General features: G+C 35.3%; 1 protein-coding gene across 2 annotated transcripts in view; it reads left to right on the top strand.

Annotated features, from left to right (window-relative positions):
• SPRED1 (sprouty related EVH1 domain containing 1) overlaps positions 1–13,172 on the top strand; it is a 121,657-nt gene that overhangs the window by 72,722 nt on the left and 35,763 nt on the right. For both annotated transcript variants that reach the window (XM_078053394.1, XM_036071066.2), the window contains exons 3-4: positions 5,913–6,081; positions 9,417–9,466. In XM_078053394.1, coding sequence (XP_077909520.1) covers positions 5,913–6,081; positions 9,417–9,466 — 219 coding nt within the window. The remainder of the gene's footprint in view (positions 1–5,912; positions 6,082–9,416; positions 9,467–13,172) is intronic.

Raw genomic sequence — 13,172 nt, 5'->3', positions numbered from 1 at the left:
AAATTGGTGTTAGTTCTTCTTTAAATATTTGGTAGAATTCTCCAGTTAAATCATTTCAGTATAGAGAGATTTCTTTAAAAGCTTTTAATTACAAATTGAATTTCTTTAATGGTTATAGGACTATTCAGGTTTTCTTTTATCTTGATTGAGTTTTGATAATACATGATTTTTAAAGAATTGGTTAATTTCTTCTAATGTGTCTAATTTATGATTGAAAAGTTGTTCTTAATATATCAATTATACTTCTAAAGGCTGCAAGATCCTTAGTGCTGTCCCTTGTTTTCTTTCCTGAAATTGGCGATTTGTTTGTTCATTTTTAATTTGTCAGTTAATGTTTTCTTTAAACAGCATTTTGTTTCATTGATTTTCTTTCTATTTTTTTTGATGGATTTTTATTTCAATTGATTGGTTTCTGTTTATTATTATTTTCTTCCTTCTGCTTGCTCTGTTTTTCTTTTTTAGTTTCTTGGGAGGAACTTCAGTTACTGATTTAAGACCTTTTCTCATTCCAATGTCCATAGCCTTTTGAAAGGCTTCAATTCACTGTAATGCAAAGGTTTGGATTTATAAAGTTTAACCTTGTTTATTAAGTTATTCAAATCTTTTATATCCTTTCTCTCCCTCTCTTTCTTTCTTTCTTTCTTTTTTTGGGGGGGGTCTAATTTAGCTCAAAGGCTGAAGCTCTCCAACTATCATTATGTTTTTGAATATTCTTTTTTCTAAATGGTTTTTGTGTTATATAAATATTGCTGTATAAATTGATTAATAAAGATTCATGGCTGTTAAATCCTCAGATCATTGAGATTGACTCCTTCAGAGTTGTGTGGTCCCCTCTCCAAATTATACAGACCCAGTAGAGGGAGAAGAGAATTGTTTAAGGTTTTGTTTTAGCTTAGCAGTTCAGAGATCTAACAGCCTATGGGAGCTTGGGAAAGAGCAAAGTAAGGAAGCAGGGGTTATTGCCTGTGTCCAAGAGTTTTATGTTGTTGTTTGTGCGGCCACCAGGAGTTAGAACAGTGTCTTAATTAGAAGTCAGTGACTACGGTTTTCTCCAATTTCTGCTGGTAGTAATCCCTTCTAAATTCTCTGCAGGGGATGGTCTTCTTGATGATGGTCTTTATATCTCTCAGAGGTGCTGAAGGAATCACAGCGTATCTCATTTTCTATTCCCTTATCCACTTTTATTTTTACTTCCTACTGATTCAGTTTCTCTGATGGTTATAGGTCTCTAGTGGTTTTCTGTTTACTTTTCAATCGGTATTGATTAAGTTATAGTTTTGTTTTTTTTTTTCCTAGGATACTGGCTATTTCACTTACGTTTTCAAATTTGGGGGTATAAAATCTTACACTACATTCCTTATTACTTTCTAAAGTTTTGCTGTGCTTTCAGTTTTGTTCCACTTTCATTTCTAATAATGTTTATTTGTACTTTTAAAAAAACTATTTATTTATTTTAGAGAAAGAGTGTGCAGAGGGGAGCAAAGGGCAGGGCTGAGGGCAAGAGGGGAATCTTTTTTTTTTTTTAAAGATTTCATTTATTATTTGACAGATAGAGACACAGTGAGAGAGGGAACACAAGCAGGGGGAGTGGGAGAGGGAGAAGGAGGCTTTCCGCGGAGCAGGGAGCCCAATGCGGGGCTCGATCCCAGGACCCCGGGATCATGACCTGAGCCAAAGGCAGACGCTTAATGACTGAGCCACCCAGGTGCCCCTGGAAGAGAGAATCTTGTGCAGACTCCACAGTGAGCATGGAGCCCGAGGTGGGGCTCAATCTCAGAACTCTGAGATCATGACCTGAGCCGAAACCAAGAGTCTGATGCTTAACTGACAGTGCTACCTAGGTGCCCCTGTTTATTTTGCATTTATGCCTTTTTTGTTTATCCATTTCATTTCTTTGCAAAGAGTCAACTTTTAGCAAGAATAGTATAATATCTCCTGTACATCTTTTACCCAAATACACCAAATTTTTTCCCCAAATATGTCAATTTTTTAACATTTTGCCATGTTGGTTTTGTCATTCTCTCTCCCTCCCCCAGTACACACACACACACACACACACACACACACACACACACACACACACACACACTTGTTTCTGAACTATTTGAAGTAAATTGCATATATTCTGCCTTTTACTTCTTAGTACCTCAGTGTATTTTTCCTAAGAACAAGGATATTTTCTTAGTCACAGTTTAAGTATCCTATTTAGGAAGTTTAACATAATATGGTACTTTAATCTACAGTCCATATTCCAGTTTTTTCAACTGACCTAATAGTGTTCTTATAACATTTTTGTACCTTCCATATATGAGATCACATAGCACTTGGATTTCACATGTCTTTATTCTCCTTTAATTTGGAGCAGTTCCTCAGTCTTTCCTTTATGACATACATATATTTAAAGGGTGCTGGCTCCCTCCCTTCTGTTGTAGCTGAACTGCTGTTATGTGAGAAACACTGCCATTGTTCCTTCTGTTCCTTTTTAAAAATGTCTAAAATCCAACTCAGCTCAGAACATAGCATTAAAGACAAATTTTTATTAATAGATAGTAAAATTATATATTTGATAATAATATAGTTTGATATTTCTTGGTGTCTTTATAAAGGATACTAGCTTTTATATCATCCAGAAAACTAAATGTGAAGCAACTGTTTGAGATACCAATTATTGATTTTGGTTAGAAATAATCTAATTTGAATTTGGCACTTTTAGTTCAAAAATGAAATGATTTTTCCTTGGAGTCAAAGATATTTCAGAAAGTTACTAATGAAAACATTCAAGTCTAGTTACCAACTATACTAATTCTTAGATAATACAATTTGTAAACATGTAATTATCTATTTGTAAGGTAGCAACTATAATAAAGTACATAGTAGTTTGAAAGTACATATTTAATGTTACTCTGCTCTCCCAAATTGTTAGTTGTTATTAATGAAACAAAAATGCACTTGTACCCATTTTTGACTTGGTCTATTTTAAGTACTTCTGGCAAACAGTCCAGTAATTTTATGATGGGAGTTTTGCTCTATATTTCCCAAAATAGCTTGGAATATATCTTCAGAAGTTGCAGTTATTTAGTGACTGTGGCATTTTCCTTTTCCCCTCTCTATAAAATACCCTAGAATTTCTTTCAGAAGAAGGAAAAACACTGGAGGTTGAAATTTTTCACTGCCTTTAGAATCTGTTAACTTTAGCTTCTCAGAATCTATCCATAAGCTCTTTGAGCTCCTGAGTGCTTTTATTTATAATTCAAATTTCTCCTCCTTCTTTATTAAAAAAGTCTCTTCTTATAAATAATGATCTAGTTTTTCGTAGCAATTATTGTATTGTGGATTAGTGGATCACCATTATTACTACTATTTATTGAAGGTTTACTATGTGTCAGTTACAAACCAGTGTTAAAATTTTACTGCTTTTTAAAATACTCATGCACTTACCTTTATTGAGATCTTTATTTCTCCGTACAGCTTCAAGTTACTGTCTTGTGTTATTTCATTTCACTTTGTAGGATTTCCTTGAGCTTTTTTTGCAGGGCAGATCTAGTAACATTCTCTCAGCTTTTGTTTATCTGGGAATGTCTTAGTTTCTATCCTACTTTTGAAGGACAGTTTTGCCAGATAAAGGATTCTTGGTTGACTTTTTTTTCTTTTAGTACTTTGAATATATCTGCCCACTATCTTCTGGCCCCCAAAGTTTCTAAAGATAAATCTGCTAATATTCTTTTTTAGGATCCCTTGAATGTGACGGTTCACGTTTGTCATGTTGCTTTCAAGATTCTCTCTTTGTCTGATGTGTGGCTCTCTTGAATTCATTTTATTTGGAGTTTGTTGAGCTTCTTAGATGTTTATATTGATGTCTTTCATCAAATTTATGAAGTTTTAAACTATTGTTTCTTCATATATATTCTCGGCCCCTTTTCCTTTTCTTTCTGTAGCTCCCACAATATGTGTGTTGATTCTTTTTTTTTTTTTAAGATTTATTTATTTGGGGGGGCGGGGGGGCGCAGTGCAGAGGGGCAGAGGGAGAGGGAGAGAGAATCCCAGGCAGACTCCATGCTGAGAGCAGAGCCTGACACAGGGCTCAATCTCATGACCCTGAGATCACAGAGCCCAAATCAAGAGTCTTATGCTTAACCAACTAAAACACCCAGGCACCCCTATGTTGGTCCTCATGATGGTGTCCCACGGGTCCCTTAAGCTGTTTGCTTTTCTTTAACTTTTTCTTTTTGTTCTTCAGACTCAGTAATGTCTATTGTCTATTTTCAAGTTCGCATATCTTTTTCTGCCTGCTCAAATCTGCTTTTGAATCTCTGTAGTGAATTTTTTGTTTCATTTATTGTGCTTTTCAGCTCCAGAATTTCTTTGTTTCTTTTTAGATTTTTTTTAAAATTTAATTTTATTTATTTATTTTTCATTCAATATTTATTATTATGTTATGTTAATCACCATACAGTACATCATTAGTTTTTGATGTAGTGTTCCATGATTCATTATTTGCATCTCTTTATTAATACTTTCATTTTGTTTGTACATTGTTTTCTTAACTTTCTCCTTAAGACAGTTTTATGGTTTTTTTAAGCCTTGGTCTAATGGGTCTGCCATGCCTTTTTTAGGCACAGTTTCTCTTGATTTTCTTTTTTTCTTACAGTGGGAAAAGGAAAAAAAATGAATTTACTGTTTGTTTGTGTGCCTTGAGCTTTTTTGTTCAACATTGAACATATGAATCTAATTATGTGTTAACTCTGGAAATCAGATTGTCCCCCTTCCGCAAGATTTGCTTTTTTGCTTTTTTTTTTTCCTTTAAATTGTTGTAAGTTGTCTCTGTGCTGAGGATCTGCCTGAAGTGTAAATTTAGGTCTTCTCATGTCTTTTTTGAGTATTTCCTTGGGTATGAATAGTAACTTTCTAATTTTCCCCAGGAATGTAATTGTTTTTGAATGTCCTAGTCTTTAATGTCTGGCACCCAAAATGGGAAAAAGTAAAAAATGATAGATAAAAAAGGATGCTGATCCTTTAAATAACCTGGACATCTCTTCCTTATGTTGAGGAGGGACTTGCAACAGTAAGGGAAGGTATAACAATTATGGTTGTCCTCCTCTTTGTCTACACCTCTCTGATCAAAGTCAGCCATCAGTAATCAGAGCATAGATCACTGATATTTGGAGGACAGGGTCCTTTTTACCCACTCTGGCTCCTGTGAGTTGTGTGCGACCTGCTCCAGGAACATGTTGTGCATAACTCCCTGCCATGGGGGGTGGGTAGCTGCTACTGTACTAATGCTGAGATTGACCAAAATTAACCCCAGTTTACTGTGTGTGTGTGTGTGTGTGTGTGTGTGTGTGTGTGTGTGTGTGTCTGTCTCTTCCCTTGGGAGTTGCAAACCTTCTAACAGACTAAGGAGTTCCAACATAGTTCTTTTTTTTTTTTTAAGATTTTATTTATTTATTTGACGGAGAGAGAGAGACAGCGAGAGAGGGAACACAAGCAGGGGGAGTGGGAGAGGGAGAAGCAGGCCCCCTGCTGAGCAGGGAGCCTGATGTGGGGCTCGATCCCAGGACCCTGGGATCATGACCTGAGCCGAAGGCAGACGCCTAACGACTGAGCCACCCAGGCACCCCCCAACATAGTTCTATCAGACAGATTCTGCCAGTGTAATTGTTGTCTAGGTGGGGAGAAAGTTTCCTTCTTACTTTGTCATCTTCCCAGAATCCTCTTTTTAATCCCATTTTAAAATTTCTGTATTGAGTGACTTTATGAAGTAGATTAAGTAGCAAGACCTCTATATTAATGGTGGGGGGGGAATGCATTTACTGAAATATAATAGCTCTTATTCTCACTTCAGTTTGTATTTAAGAGCTACATTAGATTATTTGATACATGTATAGTAATCTTTGGCATTTAACTTTTGGCAGGTGGTTTTGGAATGTATGCTTAAAAAAGACCTCATTTACAATAAGGTCACTCCAACATTTCACCACTGGAAGATTGATGACAAGAAATTTGGCCTTACTTTTCAAAGTCCTGCTGATGCTAGGGCTTTTGATAGAGGCATTCGAAGAGCTATAGAAGATATTTCTCAAGGTAGGTTTTCTTGACTATTTTCTTAATTTGTTTATCGTATATAGTAGAGTAGAGTGACTTTAAACAAGTCAGCTTTTGTGATGTATGTGATTAGCTTTGAAAGCTCACTGTAGGCAAAGATAAAATAATGGATTTTTTAATGTTTTATATTTGTCACATCATAATATATACCACTTACGTGTCTTTTCTTGAACCCGTCAATAGCAGCCTTCAGATAATGCAAATAAGTAGGAGCATGAAGAGGGAACGGTCAGAACTTTCAAAATCCTTGTGTGTTGTTGTATCAGTCATATCCTTGTTTTGGTCATAAAAAAGAGAAAATTTCTAATCAAATGTAGTTGACCCTTGAACAACATGGGTTTGAGCTATGCCAGCCCACTATATGTGGATTCTTTTACGGTACAGTACCATAAATATATTTTCTCTTCCTTATGATTTGCTTGGTATAACGTTTTCTTTTCTCTATTTTATTCTAAGAATATAGTACATAATACATATGACAAACAAGGTATGTGTTAACTGTTTATATTATTGGTAATGCTTCAGTCAACAGTGGACTATTATTAGTAGTTAAATGTTTGGGGAATCAAAAGTTGTATGTGGATTTTCAACTTCATTGGGGCGGGGCAGGGGTTGGGGCCCCTAACCCCTGTATTGTTCAAGGTTCAACTGTATTTGGTTATTAGAAGTTTTCTCTTTTTCATGTGTAGACTCTATTTTTCCTATGGCAAACCTTTTCTTGAAACTCTTAACTCTACCTGATTTCATTATTGAGGATTGGTAGAGACCACAGCCCCATTTATCTTTTTGTCTATTTTGCCAATCTGCTAAGATTATTAACTCTAAAGCTTGCAGGAAAGAAGAATATTTACATGTAAGACTGGCCTCTGCTTAATTAAGCAAAAAATCACTTTAAAGCCCATTTCTTCCCCACAATGAGGTTATAATTAAGACTTGATTTGTTTTTCTAATTAAGAAGGAAAATTGTTTCTATAAATAGAAATCACCTTCTATATAAAGTAACTGAATCAAAATGTATTAGGCAGAATTGTGATTTGTATATTTTGAAGATAACATTTTAATAGGAAAATTAGAAGAAATGAATGAGCTGACCATAGGCAAGAACATGGAAATGCTTAGTACTAATATGTACTGATAGTGCATGAAACTGTGCTTAAGTAATTTATTTAGCTATTTTAAAAGATTAGAGATTGGTAAACAATCAGTGATTTCCAGTTCAGAAAAATTTCCGTGGAATAGTAGCATTCATTTTATCTTTATTACAAGAACCTGTAAGTTCTTTCTAGGTCATTGTTCTCAGTGTTGGCTACACATTTCAGTCACCTGGTATACTTTGACAAACAGAGTCACTCGTCCATACTCCACAGACTATTTGAATCTGTCTGCCTAGGGAGGGGAGCTGAGGCATCCATTTTTTTTTTTTTTAGTTCCTCCTATTTCAAATGTGATGAAGAAATGTGAAATGATTACGATTTAGAGAGGAAAAAAGTTCCTGAGATTCTCTAGTAGTGGTTGTGGTTCTCAAACCAGTGCAAGAAATAAAAAATACATAAAGCCCTATGCCTCATCCCATAGATCCTGACAATATTGGTTTGAGAATATACTGTGGTACCAGTATATTTTCTAAAAGTTCCCCAGTTGATTCTGATATTTCGCTAGTGTTCAAGAACCAGTACTTTAAAAAGACAATCATTATCCATGCCTGCTGGAATTTTAAATTTATTTTTACTTTTTTTATTAAGCTTTTTATCTTCATTCCAGTATAGTTAACATAGTGTTATATTAGTTTCAGGTGTACGATATAGTGATTCAACAATACTGTACATTACTCAGTGCTCATCATGATAAGTGTATTCTTAATCCCCTTTACGTATTTCACCCATCCCCCAACCACCACCCCTCTGGTAACCATCAGTCAGTTTGTTCTTTATAGTTAAGAGTCTAATTCTTGGTTTGTCTCTCTCTCTCTTTTTCCTTTGCTCATTTGTTTTGTTTCTTGAATTCCGCATACGAATGAAATCATATGGTATCTGTCATTCTCTGACTGACTTTGCTTAGCATTATACTCTCTGGTTTCATCCATGTTGTTGCAAATGGCAAGATTTCATTCTTTATGGCTGAATAATACTCCATTGTGTATGTATACCACCTCTTTTTTATCCATTCATCTATCGATGGATGCTTGGGGTGCTTCCATAATTTGACTATTGTAAATAATGCTGCAATAAATATAGAGGTGTATGTATCCCTTTGAATTAGTGTTCTTGTATTTTTTTGTGTAAATAGTAGTGTGATTACTGGATTGTAAGGTAATTCTATTTTTAACTTTCTGAGGAACTTCCATACTGTTTTCCACAGTGGCTGCACCAGTTTGCATTCCCTAAAGTGTTAATACTTTTAAGCCCATACTCATGTCTCCATAAAAGCATACTTCTTTCACTATAATCAAATAGGTTGGGTTTCATGTTTTAAAGGACAGTTTATATATGTGGAGGAGCCTATGAACTCCTTGCCAGGTAGAATAGACTATAGTACTAATCTCGTTATTTTTGAACATTTTAAAAAACATACTGGTTAGTGTTATTATCAGCCACTGTATAGACTTTCAACAATCCCATTAAATTTCTCTTACTTAGTCTTCCGTGACAATAAGAATAAACTATGCAACCCTTTCGGAAGGACAGGTTTCTCCTCATCTCCATGCTAGTATCTCTCAAGGGTAGCATAAACTCAGAATACTTTGCTAAGACATCCTTCCTTATTAATTTATTGAAACTAAAGGCACTCCTGAACACCATGAAAATGTACAGAGAGACACTGATACACAAAGATCAAAAGCAACAACTGGCTGTTGGCTATCAATAGGGGTTTAAGGCCTATTTGTTTTCTTTCTTACAAAAGTACCTAAAATCTTCGTTTGGGGTGTTAAATACTGTTTTCTGGGTAAGAATATTTAGAAAATTGAATAAATCATATGTGGGTAAGCACCAGGGGAGTTGTAATGTGTATACCCTGCCTAGCAGTTTGAGCATTTTAGAAAAATCAGGGGTAGGGCTTACTAGAGATAGTACACTTTCACAAGAAACATTTCTTTAGTAAATAACTGGAAATATACCCGTAGAAAAGGAAAACAGTCACTTTATTCTCCTAACAAAGGGGCAGGTATGAGTGGCCAACATCGGACTTGTTGCCAGGCAGCCCAGATTGATCTCTGATCAGTTCTACAGTATTATAATGATTTAATCAATTTTTCAATAATACTAAAACCTAAGATAAGAATTCTTTGCTTAATTAACATCTACCTGTTTTCTTAGGATGCCCAACATTTAAAAATGAAGCTGAAGGAACAGAAGATGACTTACAAGTAAGTAGTTTGCCTTGAAAGGAATTTCTGAACATAAAGGATAAGGAGGAAATCACTAACCTTAATAAATAAACAACTTACGTAAATTTGTAAGAAAATTTCTCAGACACTGTATTTGTCAAGAAATACAGAGAAACAGAAGCAATAGGATGTGTGGGCATGTATATAGGTATGCATGTGTTATAGAGAGTTTGTTTTTGGTTTCCTTAGGTTGGTTTGTTGGTGGTGGTGGTTGGTTTTTTTGGTTTGTTTTTAAAGGAATTGGTGAGTGATTGTGGGAACTGACAAGTCAGAAATGCACAGGGTAGGTAGGCAGGCATGTATGGCAATTTTGACACACTTTGGTATTTCAGTTTTGAGTTGTAAGGCAGTCTCGTGGCAGACTTCCTTCCCTTTTGGGGGCCCCAGTCTTTAAGTCTTTTCAGAATGAGACCTGTCTGCTTTATGGAGGGTAATCTCCTTTACTTTGAATATACTGATTTACATGTTAGTCACTTCTGAAAATGTCTCTACAACATGTAGACTGGTGTTTGACTGAATAGCTTGGCACTATAGCCTAGCCCAGTTGACAAATAAAATTAACCATCACAGGGCGCCTGGGTGGCTCAGTTGGTTAAGCGACTGCCTTCGGCTCAGGTCATGATCCTGGAGTCCCTGGATCGAGTCCCGCATCGGGCTCCCTGCTCGGCAGGGAGCCTGCTTCTCCCTCTGACCCTCCCCCCTCTCATGTGCGCTCTCTCTCTCTCTCTCATTCTGTCTCAAATAAATAAATAAAATCTTTAAAAAATAAATAAATAAATAAATAAATAAATAAATAAATAAAAATAAAATTAACCATCACATATAGGCAAGGTACATGTATAAAGAATTCACAGAAAGGGAATTGCAAATTGTTAATAAGCATATATGAACAATGGTAAGCAGCAGGTAGTGTAAATTAACATTTTTTAGTTACCAAATGAAGAAAGGTTTAAAAATTGACACACACCCTGCCCCCCAGGGGCGCCTGGGAGGACTCAGTTCGTTAAGAGTCTGGCTCTTGGTTTCAGCTCAGATCTTGATCTCATGGTCCTGGGATCGAGCCATGCACTGGGCTCCATGCTCAGCTCGGAGTCTGCTTGTCCTTCTCCCTCATCCTCTGCTTCTCCCTGTTCTCTTTCTCTCTCTCAAATAAATAAATAAATAAAATCTTTAAAAAATAAAAAAAAATAAAAATTGACACTGCCCCATACTGTGTCTGTCTGTGAGATTGACAGATTGATGCCGTGCTGGAGAAAATGTGGATTGGTAGGTTCTTTCTAGAAAGCAGTTTGGTAATATGTATTAAAAAGCCTTAAAAACAGAAACCTGAATGCCTGTTGATCTAGTGAACCAATTTCCAGTAATTTATACTAAGGAATAGAGATGCATAAAGTGTTTTTTGTTCATTTGTTTTTTCTTACACAAAGATTTTTTTATTTTTTTATTTTTATTTTTTTTTTTTTTAAAGATTTTATTTATTTGAGAGAGAGAATGAGAGAGAGAGAGAGCACATGAAAGGGGGGAGGGTCAGAGGGAGAAGCAGACTCCCTGCTGAGCAGGGAGCCCGATGCGGGACTCGATCCAGGGACTCCAGGATCATGACCTGAGCCGAAGGCAGTCGCTTAACCAACTGAGCCACCCAGGCGCCCCACAAAGATTTTTTTATACATAGATTTTTGGGTGTGTGTTTTTAAAGTATTAATAATAAAAAATAAGCTATTTATTAGGAAAACCTGAATGATTGAATTAATTAAAGTATGTCTTTATCATGCAACCATTAAATATTTTATTATTAATTTGCTTATACTGAGTAATAAAAATAAAAATTATATGGTGTTACCACTACTTCGCTAAAATGTTAAATATTTTTGTTTATTACTTTTGGATTGTGGGATTCTGAGTTATATGACTTTCTTTTTAGAACTTTTCCATATTTTTCAGGTTTGATGCAGTAAGTATTAATACTTCACAATAATATTAGAACATAGAAGAACCCAAATTTGTCTGTATACCTAGTATTAATAATCAATTATTCTTATTAATGTAAAAATAGTTGGAACCTAAAGACATGGCAAAATGTTTTATGTGCATTTATTTTTTTTTAAAGATTTTATTTATTTATTTGACAGAGAGAGAGACAGCAAGAGAAGGAACACAGCAGGGGGAGTGTGAGAGGGAGAAGCAGGTTTCCCGCTGAGCAGGGAGCCCAATGTGGGGCTCAATCCCAGGACGCTGGGATTATGACCCGAGCTGAAGGCAGACGCTTAATGACTGAGCCACCCAGGCGCCCCTTATGTGCATTTAGAATCAGAAAATAAAAATGTTTTTATTTTGGCAAATTTGAGAAATATAGCAAATTTTAAAGAAAAAAACATATGTATGCTACCATCCGTGATAACCACCATACATATTTTTAAATATAGCCTTTGGGATTTTTTCCATACACATAAATGCGCATGCACATGGGTTATTGTTATATTATACTATAGTCTTTTTTTCACTCAAATATATATTTGTGTCCTTAAATACTTTTTCAAGTTTATGATTTCTGATGTCTTTATGTAATTTGTTTTTTTGTAGATGTATCTTAATTAGCAGTCCTCCTGTTGTACATTTAAGAGTCCTTTGTTGTGTTTAAATATATGAATCTTTTTATTTTTGATTCTTTATTATTTTAAAAATACAGTGAGTTGCAGTTAATTAGATAAAAGAAATAAGTAATAAAATGAAAATAATATTTTTTACTTAAGTCTTTAATGAAGTTACATTTTGTTCTGGTATCAATCAAAATATGAGGCTGGAAATGGGGAAACATTTTCTGGATTGCTCCCTGTGATGAAAGTAAATTTGGTTAAAATTCAGTTTCAAAAAGTAGAGTTTCACATACCAACACTGTCTGTTACATAATGGCTATTATTCACTTTAATATTCTTCTGATTTGGTTTCACCTCATTTCTTTATATACCATTATGTAAAGGAAGAACTGCTACCGGACATAATTGTTTGCAATACTCTGTGCATATAACAGTCAGTGGATTTTGTAAAAAACCATTGCTTCCATAATCATATTTGCTACTAGTACTGTATATGCCAAGGCTTTGGTATAGAGTAAAAAATGGGGAAGATATTAATGAGGAATAATAAATTTATTGCCGAAGCAGACGGAAGAATAAAAAAGTTAGGATGAGGAGGAAGCTAGTGAAGAGAATTACTATATAACAAAAAGCAGCAAGAGTAGTTATTCTGTTAGCTCTTTGGGGTGGCTGCTTCATAGTAAGGTATCTTCAGTGCCCTCAGTCCAAAATGTTACACACACACACCCCTAAAAGAGTTATTTATATTTTAGCTTCATTAGAGTCTAAAGCACTTGCTTGGTTTTTTATTTTCATAATAAAATAGAAAATATGCAATGTCAGTAGAGACTGCAGTAGTAGGCTTCCTTTTATTTATTTATTTATTTATTTATTTATTTATTCTTACAGATTTTATTTATTTATTTGACAGAGACAGACACAGCGAGAGAGGGAACACAAGCAGGGGGAGTGGGAGAGGGAGAAGCAGGCTCCCCACTGAGCAGGGAGCCTGATGCAGGGCTGGATCCCAGGACCCTGGGATCATGACCTGAGCTGAAGGCAGACGCTTAACGACTGAGCCACCCAGGTGCCCCGTAGACTTCCATTTAAAT

Source organism: Halichoerus grypus, chromosome 8 (assembly GCF_964656455.1).
Source record: "Halichoerus grypus chromosome 8, mHalGry1.hap1.1, whole genome shotgun sequence".
NCBI lineage: Eukaryota > Metazoa > Chordata > Mammalia > Carnivora > Phocidae > Halichoerus > Halichoerus grypus.
The sequence above is the reverse complement of the archived record's forward strand: the minus strand, read 5'-3'. Positions and strand labels throughout refer to the sequence as shown.